This window comes from Python bivittatus, unplaced genomic scaffold, assembly GCF_059951505.1.
Source record: "Python bivittatus isolate LINGU-HERP-01145 unplaced genomic scaffold, Pbiv_v1 ctg000330_np1212, whole genome shotgun sequence".
In the NCBI taxonomy this organism is placed as follows: Eukaryota; Metazoa; Chordata; class Lepidosauria; order Squamata; family Pythonidae; genus Python; species Python bivittatus.
This window is the reverse complement of record NW_028277058.1, coordinates 44,455,851-44,472,078: the sequence shown is the minus strand read 5'-3', so window position 1 is coordinate 44,472,078 and position 16,228 is coordinate 44,455,851. Positions and strand designations below refer to the sequence as shown.

At 38.8% G+C, this 16,228-nt stretch overlaps 1 protein-coding gene across 2 annotated transcripts in view; it reads left to right on the top strand.

The window, feature by feature from the left end:
• The window catches only part of TRIM24 (tripartite motif containing 24), a 59,550-nt gene that overhangs the window by 34,710 nt on the left and 8,612 nt on the right, over window positions 1-16,228 (top strand). The window contains exons 7-15 of one of the 2 annotated variants that reach the window (XM_088141125.1): window positions 1,918-2,064; window positions 7,381-7,498; window positions 8,204-8,514; window positions 8,932-9,096; window positions 9,440-9,619; window positions 10,090-10,225; window positions 10,990-11,062; window positions 15,396-15,564; window positions 15,921-16,207. In XM_088141125.1, the coding sequence (XP_087997251.1) occupies window positions 1,918-2,064; window positions 7,381-7,498; window positions 8,204-8,514; window positions 8,932-9,096; window positions 9,440-9,619; window positions 10,090-10,225; window positions 10,990-11,062; window positions 15,396-15,564; window positions 15,921-16,207 (1,586 nt within the window). Of the gene's footprint in view, window positions 1-1,917; window positions 2,065-7,380; window positions 7,499-8,203; window positions 8,515-8,928; window positions 9,097-9,439; window positions 9,620-10,089; window positions 10,226-10,989; window positions 11,063-15,395; window positions 15,565-15,920; window positions 16,208-16,228 lie in introns of both variants that reach the window. The other variant, XM_088141124.1, reaches the window with a different exon arrangement.

Below are 16,228 nucleotides of genomic sequence, written 5' to 3'. Positions count from 1 at the left end.
GTGCTGAGAAGATTTATATACGCAGCTGTTTCTGACACAATTCTAGTTTGGAGCAAAGAAAATGTGAGGTTCTAATCGTAAAAGGAGAAGTGAAATGCAAGGTTACATTGGAAATGACTAAACAGTCCTAATGTTTCAAATGGATATCTTAATAGTAAATAAGTAACAAATAGACTGTGCCAAAAAGACTCACTCCATAAAAAATAGGGCTGAATCATCTGATGAATTTCAGTTCCATCATTTTTCAAGCCAATCTGTCTTTGTAGTTCCTTTTTGCAACTACTACCTATTCTATATTTTGATGAAAAAAAAGTGTTCTTGGAAGTTGAGGACTACCTGTAACATCTCACATCTTTCTCTGATGAAGTTAATGTTACCTATTAAAAAAACCCAATAAAATTGGTTAGTATTTAAGGTATCCCAGTATTTTTTGTTCAAATAAGTCGTGTTCATTGCATAATTTGATATTTTATATAAAAAACAAGTGGAATCCTCTTTCACAGTATTTAGCCAAGCCTAAACATTTCCTGGTTATTCCATTCCATTCCATTTCCTAGTTTGCTGATTCTGCTACTTGTCCCACCCTCCAAATGTTTTGTTCCCTAGTTCTGTTTTGTTGTTATTGTTTATTCATTTGTGTTTTTTTGCTTTAACTTCTGCAAAGCTGGCATTTTGTTCCAGCCCAGATATTTCCTTTAGTAATCCCTTATTTGTATATTTATTATACTTATATGGTATTGAACCGGAGTGGTTTACAAGCAGGAAAACCCCCCAATAAAATTATAACAATAAAACAAATAAAACAATAATAATGCAATCAACTTAAGGTGCCAGCTGCAATATACATTATTATTATTACAGCAATAATTGCAGCTTGAAAGCTATATGGAAAAGTTCTATTTTAACTGCTTCCCAGATTGATGCCAAGGTGAGTGCCAACCAGGCCTTGAAGCAGGGAAGAGACTGTTCCACAAAGATGTGGACCAGCGCAGAAAAACTGTGTTGCAAGATTGACACTTAAAAATTGGTTTGCTGTTAAAATAAGTGATAGTTAGCATCTTACTTGAAATAGTAAACTTGCACCCAATATTCAGAGCAGAATTTAGAGCAAGACTGGGCTTACGTCTCAGTCTCAGATATTCTCTCCTTTCCCCCCTCACTAACTGAAGACAGTAGCAAAGTTCTGCATTTGAACAAGGTGTAGTACTGAAGAAAATACATATTTAATACTACTTTGTGAATGGATTTTTAACTTCAAGACCCACTCCTGATTCACCCTAGAAAGAAATCCAGGAGATTAAATAAGATTAGACAGTCCTATGCTATAACTGGGTACTCTGCTGTGAGGACTGTCTGACATTTCATTACCTCTGGAAAGGCTTTTTAAAAGTTTATCCATCATTAAATTGGATTTTTTTTAACAGAACTTTCCTTTCTCCTGGACTTTTCTTCCAATGGAATGTTATCTTCAATCTGTTATTCTTCTGGTTCTAATTTTATGTCAATTTTATGCATATAAAAAGACAACTTTAGTCATGTTAATTCATGTTATAAGAGGAACTGCAAAGTTTTATCTAATTTTTATCTTAATTACAGAGGAAGATGTAACTTCATTCAAATTTCTATTAAAGTTGATTGTTTTCAACCACTGTTATGCATGCTTTGTGCACGTTGTGTAATTGGGGTTATATGGGTTAGTCATTTTAGTTTTAATACAAAGCAAAATGGGAATAGTCTTTGAATCAAAGAGTGCCTAACTATTAACAAAGTAAAAGAGGATTTCAATATCAGTAATAAAAGGTTTAAGGCTGTCTTTGGTCTACTCTCTTGAAGAGATGGGAAGTAGAGTGATGGGTTAGTGGTTTGATCTGCAGAAATTAGCAGAAGAGGTCATGACCTTATCTTCCTTCGTTACAGTGTCTGGCTAAGGAGCACAGGGCAAAGCTTCTACAACAGCAGCAAGAAGTGGCGGGACTTTCCAAACAACTGGATCACGTTATGAACTTTTCTAAATGGGCAGTCTCCAGCGGGAGCAGCACAGCATTATTGTACAGCAAACGCCTGGTATGGATAGAGAACTAGTGCACTTTCAGGTTACAAGGGTCATAATGATGCATGTTGGTTACAGAGAAAACCAAAGCATGGAACATTAGAATAGTGTTTGCTGTTCATATATTTCTTTAAAAAGTTAAACCGCTATAATATCTAACAAATATTTTTTTGTCTGCTTATACCGCACTTAAGTGCATACAAATACTACTACTACTTTTTAAGACAAAGTATGCACAATTCTGTATGTTTCAGTGTGAGGACTATACTCAGAATTTTTCATTGCACAAATGCTCCTGCTCATGTGAAGCAAGGTGGAATGCTTGCTTTCCTACTCAGTTCCACTCTTAATTTCTGGGTTAGCAAAGAGAACATTTCTAAAACTTTTGCTATTAGTTGGTTTGAACATCACAATTCATTAGAAAGCCTGCAGAAGTGCTTTGAAGGGTTTCTACAGTTGTCTGTGTAGCGACATACCAGTGTAGAAGAGACTGTGTATGCACACGCAGATGAAGACAACTGGGAAAAACTTTTGAAGTGGCTGTGCGAGACACTTGGAAGATGCTGCTGATATAATGCTTTGTGGAGGGTTATTTCTCTTGTGCCAATATGCTTTGTAAGATTCCCTTTTCAGAGCTTTGCATAGCTTTGATATACAGGTAGTCCTCGGCTTACATCCATTTGTTCAGCGACTGTTCAAAGTTACAGCAGCGCTGAAAAACTGGATGTACAACCTGTCCACAAAGTTCTGGCCATTGCAGTACCCCTGTAGTCATGTGATAGCAAGCTGGGCACCTGAGCATCTGGATTGCAATTAAGACGTCACAGGGAGCCACAGTCACATGATTACCATTTGTGACCTTCACTGCTGGCTTCCCACAAGCAAAGTCAATAGGGAAGCTGGCAGGAAAGGTTGCAATTCCACCCACCCACCCATGCACAGCCTCTGCCAGACCTCCCAAGCCCTCCTCCAACTCAAACATGGCCTGTGCAGGGCCTCCCAAGCCCTCCCTGGCCTCCCCCGAGGAGCAGCTATCCAGAGTACATGTGGTCAATCTCTCAATCTCCCCCTTTTCCGGAGAAATTTTGCCAGCCAGAATTCACTGTCTGGCCGCTGATCTCCACCATGATGCCATCCCCGCTCCTTTGGGGACATCTAGTACCCCATGAATCCTCACCAGAAGCCCGCCACTTCCCACTTAATGACCTGCACATCTCGAGGTTACGACAGCAGCCAGGATTGCTGGGATTGCTGTAACTAAATGATGAAATCATTTGATGTCGTGCTTTACAACCGCATCACTTAGCGATGGCAATCCCAGTCCCAATTGCCATCGTAACCCGAGGACTACCTGTACAGTGGAACCTCAGGTTACGATTTTAATTTGTTCCATGACTCTGGTCAGACCCTGAATTGGTTGCAACCCGAAGGAAATTTTCCCATAAGGTTCGATGTAATTACCGTTAATCCGTTCTGGCGTGGAGGACAGGGAGGCAGCTATTGCTTGGAGGGAGAGTCCCCCTCCCTACGACCACATTTCAGGGGCGGAAAATGGCCGCGGACCACGTGTCAGGGGTGGAAAAATGGCCGCGGACCACATGTCGGGGCGGAAAATGGCCGCGGACCACGTGTCAGGGGCAGAAAAATGGCCGCGGACCATGTGTCAGGGGCATAAAATGGCCGCAGACCACGTGTCAGGGGCGGAAAAATGGCGCGGACCACGTGTCAGGGCAGAAAATGGCTGCGGACCACGTGTCAGGGGCGGAAAAATGGCCGCGGACCGGGTCACGGGAGGGAAAATGGCTGCGTATCCTGCTCGTACCCCGAGGCAGAGTTCGCAAATCGAGGTAAATTTTTGCGGCCAGAGCTGGTCGTAACCCGAAAAGTTCGTTAACAGAGGTGTTCGTAACCCGAGGTTCCACTATATATGATAAACATAAATGAACTGGAATTGGTGATGATCCCTTACCTATCAAGCTAATGCTCATATAAGTTGACCGTGATATAACATGAAATAATATATGTTAAACAGTTTCATTCGGAATATCCTGTTTCTAAACTGCTGATATATGATATTCTGACTTGAGCTTCCTGCATTAAAATGTTTTCTGTCCACAGTTGTTTATGCTACTGCACAATTTAGAAATAATTCCTTATTTAATGGAACTGGTGCTGATTCTTTCATTTTAAGTTAAAGAATTATGATGTTATAGTTTACTGGGAGTATATCATAGAAATTTATGATGTGCTGATGCTAGCACAGAATCGCTAGGCACATTTGGATTAATAACAAAGAAATATATTTATGCTTTCAAATATAAATATATATATATATATATATATATATGTACACACACACACATATGCATGCATATATAAATAAAAAACACCTTTATGAGAAAAGTTAGATTTTCAAGTCGGAATCTTTTCCAGATTATAGTGTTCAAAATATTAATTTATAATTAATTAATATTATAATTAATATATATGTTCTTCATGCTATCCCTTTTGGAGTAAACAGGGTTATACAAAGACATGAAAGGAGTAATAAGCAGTGAACCAAGAAAAAAATTAGTATCTGGAGATAAGAAAAGAAAATCTAACTAAATATATTTTACAGCAGCACCATTCCCTGTACATTGCACAGATGAACCTTTCATCAAGCATTCAATCTATTATCATGAATGTCTTAATTCCATTACATACTGGTCTTATTGTATTCAGCAAACAGCCTTCAATTCCATGTTTGTACAACATTGTTAATAATTCAAGCCTATGCACACACACTCTCTAAATCAACAAATGTACAATAAGGCTTTTCCCCCTCACTTTCATGAATTATTCTGCACACACCCCTGCCCAGCATAAAGCTGCACTGCACTTCCCGAATTTTGCTTATTGTCACCTCCTTTATACTTTTAGTCAGAATTCTGTCAATCATCTTTCCAGGAATATTTAACATACTAATAAATTAAATCCCTAATTTTTGCATTCATTTTTTCCCTTTTTTTATAAAGGAACAACAACATTCTTCTAACAAGCTCAGACACAATCTTAATGTTTACAAATAGTCCCCTATTTATGGACAGGTTACGTTCCAAGAAGCTGTTCATAAGTCCAACCAAGTAAAAAGTAAAAAAAAAGAGACAGGAGGCAGGGCAGCAGTGCAGGCAGAGGAGCCCTATTTTCTGCTGCCAGTGTGTTGCCAGGTGAGGCAGGGGCTGGTACCAGAGGAGAGGGGAGCGAAGGATGAGCCGGTGGGGTGTGGCATGCTCTGTTGCTGGGCAAGGCAGGAGACCTCCACCCCCTCTCCTCTGCCACTGCCCCCTCTCCTGCCTCACCCAGCAATGGAGTGCACCATGTAAACTAACCCTTTCTGGGAACTCTGATTCCAGTGCAAATGGAAGGTAGGAGAAGGTTTCCTTTCTCACCTTCTCCTGACTTCCAGTTCTGACTTCTGGCCCAACTTCCAGTTCTGACTTCTGGGTCCATCTTGTTCGTATTGGTTGAAGTTCGCAACATGAAAGTTCGCAAGTAGGGGACTGTCTGTATTGATTTGTTGATTTATTCAATTTGTACAACCACACATCTCAGATACATGACTCTGGGTGGCTAACAATGAGTTGACATATTGAACAAATTGTACATTCATTTCATATACAAATCGCATCTGTTTTTACCATTCTCAATATTCTCACAGCTTTTATAATTTCCTTTTCATTTATTTTTTTCCATCAAATTTGCTCTGCATTTTCTCAGCCTCCTTTAGGTATAACTGTTCCTTGCTCTCTTTAACTACATTGTTTGCAGCTGTCTTTTTCTCTGTATATACATTTTTCTCATCTTCTTTCAGTTGATTGTTTCACCAAGGATCCTTTTAATGCTTCCTGTTAGTGTAATGCCATGCACTTCTGTGGCACTTTGTAACATGGCTGTTCCAAGTAGCTTCTACATCAGTGTTTCTCAAGCTTAGCAACTTTAGGATGTGTAGACTTCAACTCCCAGACTTCCCCAGCCAGCCATGTTGAAGTCTGTCCATCTTAAAGTTGCCAGGTTTGGAAAACACTGTTCTACATAATCTCTCCTTAGATCCTCTTTCATTCATTTTGTTAGGAGATTAGACTGTCTTCTAATGCTTTTTCTTACAAGATATATACTTTCTCTTCCTGCAGCTGTTCTACTTTCAATCCAGTTTTCTCACTTCTTTCTTTTCATTCTGTTCTTCCATTCTGTCCATTTTTCTCCAAGATCCTCTCTTGAACTCTGGTATATGGGTCTGTCCCACATTCAGGACATTTTATGCATATATCTTACACTAATTCAATATTTGATAATAACCAGTTCAGGTGTACCGTTAGATTCATTCAGTGTTACCATGTGCACTCTGTCTGTCTGTCTGTCTGTCTGTCTGTCTGTCTGTCTGTCTCTATCTATCTATCTATCTATCTATCTATCTATCTATCTATCTATCTATCTATTGGGGCTTATATGCTGCTCCAACCCAACAGAGTTTTGAACAGCATGACTTATGCTTAAATGACATGGTTAAAGCAAACAGATCTTTTTCAGAGCAGTTATTCACCAAACTACCACTGGCATTCATTATTGATTCTCCAAATTACTTAGACTTCTAATCTATACTTGTCTTCTTCTCACTCATCCATTCATATCTTCTGTTTGAATGATTTTTTTTTTTGCAGGATCACATTCATTCAGAATGTTGTAGTTTTTCCCAAAACACATTCCTGATACTTCCATGATCACCATTCATTAGAATGTAATATGCAACTATAACTATCATGTAATATATACAACTGTCCTAATATGCAATCTGATTGTTCTGGTGTGTGTGAAAATAGGGATCAATGGAACCAAGAACAATCTAGATGACACAGTCTTTCTCCATATTAACCATTCATAATTTTAAACCTAAACTTTCATTTCCCTCTCTGTATTTATCAACTGTACTGCATAAGATCAGACCACCTTCATTCAGATTGGTTATATCTTTCTCTTAGTTTCACAAACACTCAGTAGAGTTGTTGGGAATCAGGGTGTGTGTACAAATGTAACAAATCAATAAAATATATTTTTTTTCATTAATTCATACTCTTTACCTTATGCTCCCCTTACATTCCAAATTGCAATCTTCCATATTCCTTGGTTGTTGACAGATGGTCCCATGAAAATTGCTAGGACATCTACTGTAATGTAAAGTGACTTTGCAGACCAATGTGCTGTTGTCCATGTCTCACCAGCTACAAGGCATATGTAGTGTTCTGCCATACTTGGGATACTTTAAAATTAACATAATCTTATTCTTCTTCTAGATTACATACCGGTTACGATACCTTCTTAGAGCAAGGTGTGATGCCTTACCAGTATCTAATGCTACTATTCAATTTCACTGTGATCCTAGTTTCTGGGCCCAAAATATTTTCAACTTAGGTATGATGAACTCCATTTAGTTTTGTTAATAGTAGAAACTTGATGTTACTCAATATATTTACCATGTGAAATAGTTGTTGTAATTGATTTATTTTAAGTACTCTTTTGAAATAAGTAGAATACATATTTTTATGAACTAAATACCATCTCTGAGTAATGATGCACACTTTTCATTTTGGTTTGCCATCCATTCTATCTCTAGCGTGGGAAGTCCTATATGGAGATAAAACTGTATGGCAGTGTATATTCTTTGTGTATGTTCTGGTTACATTCAACTTGTTTTGCTCTATTTGCATATGTTACAATGCCTCAATTGACTACAGGTTCCCCAGCTATCCACTAGCATTGTCTACTGTATTTGTCATTTACAACTATGTATCCAAAAGCGTACAACTTTGTACATTGAAGTGATGTTGTATAGGAAAGTTGTTTTTTTCCCCATAAATTTAATAGATTGCCACATTAATTGGAAGTTTGTCAAGTATTATATACTTGGCAGTTTGTAAATACCTGACCAATATCTTACTGCATTTGTATTGTTTCAGACAATTAAATAAAAGTATGTCCAACAAAGTAGCTTTAGATTAATAAAGGATTTTTAGCATAGACAGTTGTCAATGACTGATGCCAGAAAGAATATCTAATATTGTGATAGAGTTATCCATAGTAAAATCTTAACTTACAAATATAATTATCTTTATTCAGGTTCTTTGGTAATTGAAGATAGTGAAATCCCACCACATATGCCTAAAAGCCCTGTGATGGAACCAAACATTCAGCCACAAAGTGGCTTACCTTCAAATCAACTATCCAAGTTCCCAACGCAGATCAGTTTAGCTCAACTTCGACTTCAGCACATGCAGCAGCAGGTGCTTGCTCAGAGGCAGCAGGCACAGCGGAGGGCAGGTCCTGTGGGGCTCCCAGATCCTAGAATTGCAGGGCCCATGCACCAGACTCCTCCTCCTCCTCCTCCACCACCACCACCACCACCTCCACCTCCTCCTCCTCCTCCTCAGGTAAGTTAGGGCAACTCCAGAGTAGAAGACACTTAGCTATTTGTACTTTGTTCAGAGGAAAAGCTGAAGTCAGCAAGGTAGCACCAAAAACATTATTACATGGATTAGCATTTTGTGCATTTTACCACACTATATAACTGCCAACATTAATTTTTCGTACTCCAGGAGTTCAGGGGCCCCTCTAGATTTCCTACAAAAATTAATAGATTTAAGCCACTCGTCATTCTTCTATATATCTTTTCCCCTTTAAACAGATTATGAAACTCTTAATTTATCAAGCTGTATTGCTTTATGTTGGAAATAAATACCACCCCTAAATGATTTATCTTTTATAATTTCTTTCCTCAAAATTTAGGAAAAGAATTGTTTAAACTAATGAATGGTTAGCTAAGAATGTTGTTTTTGTCTTTCCAGCAGCCACCTCCACGTTTGGTTAACTTTCAGAATCACAATCTCAAATCCATTGGATCAGTTCCTCTGGCTCAACCAGTGAGATTTCCTCAAAATCAGACCATACCACATGCACCTGTAAAGCCAACTCCACTACAGATGGCAATTTTGGCGCAGCAAGCCATTAAACAGGTAAGTTCTTCATCTGATCTGTAATAATATTCCCCCACCACCCAAAAAAGAACTTAAAATATGTTATCAAGTCTATTTTTCTACCTGGAAGAAAGGGGAATTAGTCAGCTTGATAGTTTTATTATTGGAAAGGAGGTAATGCTTTTTGTTGGCTTGTTTACTTATTTATTGCTTATTTGCAATAATTTTTGCAGTTTTGTTTCAGAGCTACCTTTTGTCAACTTTAATATTTTTAATTAATCACAGTTCTGTCAATCCTTATCCACAATGTTTCATGCAGGTTTAATATCTCATGTTCATGGATTATGAAATTAATTCTCCTCCTCCTCCTCATTTTTTCTAGTGGCAGATCAACAGTGGTCAAGTTTCGGCTACTTCCTCAAGCGCTAGCAGTACAACTTCAACTCCTTCCAGTCCTACTATTAATAGTGCTGCTGGAAATGATGGGAAGACTTTTGCTCCAGCTATGATTGATCTGACTTCAACAATGAGTGGTTCCTTTACATTGCCTTCTCTACCAGATGTGAGATGGTGCTATATTTCTTGTCTTTTTTTAAAGGTTTATTATTCCAGCATGCTTTATTATTCTAATACAAACTTGGTGGATTTGTGCCATACAGTTTGGGATTAAGATATATCTACCTGCACAAAGTAGTGACTTCTTTTTAGAGCACATTCTAGAAGTGCCTTTTAATATTCTAATCCTCTTCTGTGACTTTTTCAAGCTAAGAAGTATAGCAGATAAAAGTTTTGTATTAATGATCAAGTTCCTATCTGTTTATGCTCTTAATGACTTTTCCAGCCAGTTAAGTGCTTGCGTCTGTGTAGCCCTTAACCTTCTATTTCCTGTATGTCTTGTGTCCCAAATTTCTCTATAGTTCAACACGAGGCTATCCACTTTGCTATTAGAGAAAATTGTAATTGCTTTTTGTTGAAAAGTAGTGGGATAATGTTTTCCTATCTGATATCCTTACCGTCTCTCATTATATTAAGATTGACTGTTCAGGAAGTGTGCCATTGGAAAGTATTGGGAGGAGAGAGGCAGCTGCAGAGCAGACCCAAACCAAGCCATCTTCGCGCAAAACTGTGCAGTCTCCTAACTCTTCAGTTCCATCTCCAGGACTTTCAGGTATGGCTGCTGTTATTATTTTTAAAACTCTTATTATTACATTGTTAGGCACAAACAAGATCTAAAGCATTGGGAGGGGAACATTAATTGAAATATATAACCACATGGAAAGAGCATAGCTGGTGCAGAAATAACACTTTTGCTAGTTGCCAAATAGCTATAGTGAAAGTACAGTTATAGAAACATTTGTAAAGCTTCTTTAAAAAAAGATAACATAGTAATAATAGAAGAGAGGATAAAGAATTTTAACCATATATAGTAGAATTAAATGAATATGGGCAGTAGAGATTCTTAGCTTAAGTAAAAAAACAGAACTAAAATGGAGAGATTTATGGCGATGATGAAGGCAATGATGATGATAATTGAAAAAAGATACTAGCAGCTAGAGCATGAAAAAATGAAACAGTCTTTGAAAGAATGAAACACTCCATATTGAGCACTGGAAGTTTTTGTTTTCTGCAGCCATGAAGAATGGATATTTGTTTTAGTTTCTGGGTTTTGTTAAGTAAAAAAAAAGAATGCAGTAGCATTTTACAAAATCAAATTATATGACTTGAGGCATAAATGAGGCTTGAGTGAAAATATTTCTCATCCCCATTCAGAAATAGCTGCATTCACTTTCCTTTCTGTAAGCAGGGAAACTGCCTACAAATAACCACCTTTCACTCTTCATACTTTTCTGTTTTTGCACTATTATACATAATTTACTAATAGTTTAAAGTGCAGTCAAGATTTCTTTCTAACCCTTTTCCTTGATGATTTAGGTTTGGTTACTGTTTCTGGTGTCCATCCTCCAGTGCGTTCACCCAGTGCCTCTAGTGTTGGAAGTCGAGGCAGGTAAGCAGACTGTGTTAGTAAAATCTGGTTCTGACTAAATATTTACATGGATTAGCACAATCTACCCTAAGCTTGGCACTTTCCGGATATGGGGCTTTAGTTTCCAGAATTCCCCAACCAGTATGGCCATTGGTTAAAATTGTGAGAGTTGAAGACAACATATCCCGAGGGCAACATAGTTGGGGAATGCTGAAAAAGCAACTTAGTTTTCTCAGGTAGTAGGTTCAGACAGGCCACTTTTTCATTTAGAGGGGGAAAAAAATCACTTTACCCCAATCCACCCATCCATCACTGCAATTTTATCTTATTGTATCAATCATGAGAAGCTAAAAATGTTCTTCGTAATAAGCATTGGATATGCCCAGCTGTCCCCTTCATGGATCACTGCCTTGTCGTGGCGAAGGGGCTTGCGTAACTCAGTGAAGCCATGAGCTATACCGTGCAGGGCCACCCAAGACGGACAGGTCATGACAGAGAGTTCTGACAAAATGTGGTCCACTGGAGAAGGCAATGGCAACCCACTCCAGTATCGTTGCCAAGAAAACCCCATGGACAATGTTAAAAGGCTAAATGATATGACGCCGGAAGATGAGCCCCTCAGGTCGGAAAGTGTCCAATATGCTACTGGGGAACAACGGAGGGCAATTCCAAGTAGCTCCAGAAAGAGTGAAGCGGCTGGGCCAAAGCCGAAAGGACGTTCAGCTGTGGATGTATCTGGAAGCGAAAAGAAGGTCCGATGCTGTAAAGAACAATATTGTATAGGTACCTGGAATGTAAGATCTATGAACCAAGGCAAGCTGGATGTGGTCAAACATGAGATGACAAGATTGAACATCGACATCTTGGGAATCAGCGAACTGAAATGGACGGGAATGGGTGAATTTAATTCGGGTGACCATTATATCTACTACTGTGGGCAAGAAACCCTTAGAAGAAATGGAGTTGCACTCATAGTCAATAAGAGAGTGGGAAAGGCAGTAATGGGGTACAACCTCAAAAACGACAGAATGATCTCAGTGCGTATCCAAGGCAAACCATTCAACATCACAGTCATCCAAGTCTATGCCCCAACCACTGATGCTGAAGAAGCTGAAGTTGACCGCTTCTATGAAGACCTACAACACCTTCTAGAACTAGCACCAAAAAAAGATGTCCTTTTCATCATAGGGGATTGGAATGCTAAAGTAGGAAGTCAAGGAGTAATCGGAATAACAGGCAAGTTTGGCCTTGGAGTACAAAATGAAGCAGGGCAAAGGCTAATAGAGTTCTGTCAAGAGAACAAGCTAGTCATAGCAAACACTCTTTTCCAACAACACAAGAGATGACTCTACACATGGACATCACCAGATGGTCAGTACCGAAACCAGATTGATTATATACTTTGCAGCCAAAGATGGAGAAGCTCTATACAGACAGCAAAAACAAGACCAGGAGCTGACTGTGGCTCAGATCATGAGCTTCTTACTGCAAAATTTAGGCTTAAATTGAAGAATGTAGGGAAAACCACTAGACCACTCAGGTATGACTTAGATCATATTCCTTGTGAGTACACAGTGAAGGTGATGAATAGATTTAGAGGATTAGATTTGGTAGACAGTGCCTGAAGAACTATGGACGGAGGTCCGTAACATTGTACAGGAGGCAGCAACTAAAACCATCCCAAAGAAAAAGAAATGCAAGAAAGCAAAATGGCTGTCTGATGAGGCTTTACAAATAGATGTGGAAAGAAGGAATGCGAAAAGCAAGGGTGAAAGGGAAAGATATAAGCAACTGAATGCAGATTTCCAGAGAATAGCAAGGAGAGATAAGAAGGCCTTCTTAAATGAACAATGCAAAGAAATCGAGGAAAACAATAGAATGGGGAAGACTAGAGATCTCTACAAGAAAATTGGAGATATGAAAGGAACGTTTAGTGCAAAGATGGGCATGATAAAGGACAAAAAAAGGCAGGGACCTAACAGAAGCAGAAGCGATTAAGAAGAGGTGGCAAGAATACACAGAAGAACTATACAAGAAAGATCTTAATGTCCCTGATGTCCACGCTGGTGTGATCACTGACCTTGAGCCAGACATCCTAGAGAGTGAAGTCAAGTGGGCCTTAGGAAGCATTGCTAACCACAAAGCTAGTGGAGATGACAGTATTCCAGCTGAGTTATTTAAAATACTAAAAGATGATGGTGTTAAAGTGCTGCACTCAATATGCCAGCAAGTTTGGAAAACGCAACAGTGGCCACGGGATTGGAAAAGGTCAGTTTATGTTCCAATTCCAAAGAAGGGCAATGCCAAAGAATGCTCAAACTATTGCACAATTGCAGTCATTTCACATGCTAGCAAGTTTATGCTCAAAATCCTACAAGCTAGGCTTCAGCAATACATGAACTGAGAACTACCGGATGTACAAGCTGGGTTTCGAAGAGGCAGAGGAACTAGAGATCAAATTGCCAACATTCGCTGGATCATGGAGAAAGCACGAGAGTTCCAGAAAAACATCTACTTCTGCTTCATTGACTATGCAAAAGCCTTTGATTGTGTGGATCACAACAAACTGTGGCAAATTCTTAGATGGGAGTACCAGACCACCTTACCTGTCTCCTGAGAAATCTGTATGCGGGCCAAGAAGCAACAGTTAGAACCGGTCACGGAACAACCGATTGGTTCAAAATAGGGAAAGGTGTACGACAAGGCTGTATACTGTCACCCTGCTTATTTAACCTATATGCAGAGTACATCATGAGAAATGCCAGGCTGGAAGAATCACAAGCCGGAATTAAGATTGCAGGGAGAATCATCAATAACCTCAGATATGCAGACAATACCACCCTAATGGCAGAAAGTAAAGAAGAACTAAAGAGCCTCTTGATGAGGGTGAAAGAGGAGAGTGCAAAAGCTGGCTCGAAACTCAACATTAAAAAAACTAAGATCATGGCATCTGGACCTATCAATTCCTGGCAAATAGAAGGGGTAGAAATGGAAGCAGTAACAGACTTCATTTATTTGGGCTCCAAGATCACCGCAGACGGAGACTGCAGCTATGAAATTAAAAGACGCTTGCTCCTTGGGAGGAAAGCTATGGCAAGCCTAGATAGCATATTAAAAAGCAGAGACGTCACCTTGCCGACAAAAATCCGCATAGTCAAAGCTATGGTTTTTCCAGTAGTAATGTATGGCTGTGAGAGCTGGACCATAAAAAAGGCTGAGCGCCAAAGAATTGATGCCTTTGAACTGTGGTGCTGGAGAACACTCTTGAGAGTCCCCTGGACTGCTAGGAGGTCAAACCAGTCAATCTTAAAGGAAATCAACCCTGATTGCTCATTGGAAGGATCGATAATGAAGCTCAAGCTCAGATACTTTGGTCACCTAATGCGAAGAGAGATCTCTTTGGAGAAGACCCTGATGCTGGGAAAGATCGAAGGCAAAAGGAGAAGAGGACGGCAGAGGATGAGATGGTTAGATAGCATCACTGAAGCAATGAGCATGAAACTGAGCAAACTCAGGGAGGCAGTGAAGGACAGGAAGGCCTGGCGCAATATGGTTCATGGGGTCACGAAGAGTCGGACATGACTTAACGACTATACAACAACAATGCCCAGCTGTATAAAAATAGTTAGTGCTCTACAGAAAATAATTTTTGTTGTAGTTCTTAGTTTTTTGTGTCATGAAACAGGCAGGTTTATGTCATAATACAGGCAGGTTTAGTTCCTGCAAAAAAAAAAAATAGCACCCACCAATAGCCAGCAATGTATATTAAGCTGGTAGGGACAAGGATGCAGGGTAAAATACACAAACAAAACAGAATTCCTAATAACATACATGATATGAAGATAAATGTTATATTGATTTTGCAGAAAACAAGATAGAGAACAGTATAAAAGAGCTTAGATGATACTCTTTGGAAAGGTCATATTATAAGTATTTAAAAATTAGGGCTTAAGACATCACTATTCCTCATATTAAAGAAAAAAGCAGAAAATATTTTACCTAGATGAAGCAAAAATAGATATTGACAAAGTAAGGGAATTATTACCCTTTTTATCATCTTGAAATGATAATCCACCCATTTTAATTTTGTGGTTGAAATGTATGAAAAAAATATTTAATGTTTTTGAAAGTACACAGTTTCAGTCAGAGTATTACATTAATCAGGCTTTGTGTCATCAAGAATGAACCATGAACTTTATAGAAGAATTACAAAACAGAAGACTGATTCCCCCCACCTTATGCATGCTATAGTTTCTGAAAGTAGTGTTGTTGTGCTCTGCTTCAGATGATGCAGAATCTGTTTTAATAGTCCATTTGATCTTTCCTTCTTTTTTTCTGAATATTTCATTTACAGCTCTAGTTCTTCTAGCAGACCATCAGGTGCAGATTCCACCCAGAGAGTCCCTGTAGTCATGTTAGAGCCTATCAGAATAAAACAAGAATCTGGCATGCCAAGTGAGAACTATGATTTCCCAGTTGTCACAGTGAAGCAGGAAACAGATGAAGAATCCCGGAATCAAAATGTAATTACAATAATGAGAAATAGTCTTAAATACAAAAGGGCACTAACTTGTTTTATAAATTAATTGAATTAGTATGTTTCTGCTGAAGAACTATTTTATATTAAGCCATAATGAAACACATTTGATGAGAGTTAAAATTAATGTAATCTTGGTGTTTTTTTTAAAATCTAAGGTATAAATCTTTGATATGACACACTCTTTGTAAGGGCATATCCAGCTGTAGTAGCTGATTCAGCTGGCTAGATAATATATATAATTGTCAAGGAGACATGATTTTGTGTGCATATATTAACACATGTGCAAGTAAAGACATTACATTTTGATGAAACTAGACATTAATTTTTCTTTGTTTACAGTCCAGATTTCCAAGAACCTTGCTTTCCTCAGTGTTGCTGAATAGCAGCCACTCCTCTGAAGCATTAGTCTTGAGAACAGAAGCACCAGACAGTACAGGTGACCAACCATCCAATGGCAAGGCAACATGGATAGGGACTCCACATGGTGGAGACAGCAGGAAAGATGATGATCCTAATGAGGATTGGTGTGCAGTATGTCAGAATGGAGGAGAGCTTTTGTGTTGTGATAAATGTCCTAAAGTGTTCCACCTTTCATGTCATGTTCCCACACTCAGGAATTTTCCAAGGTAAAGTCTATATGTTTCTAT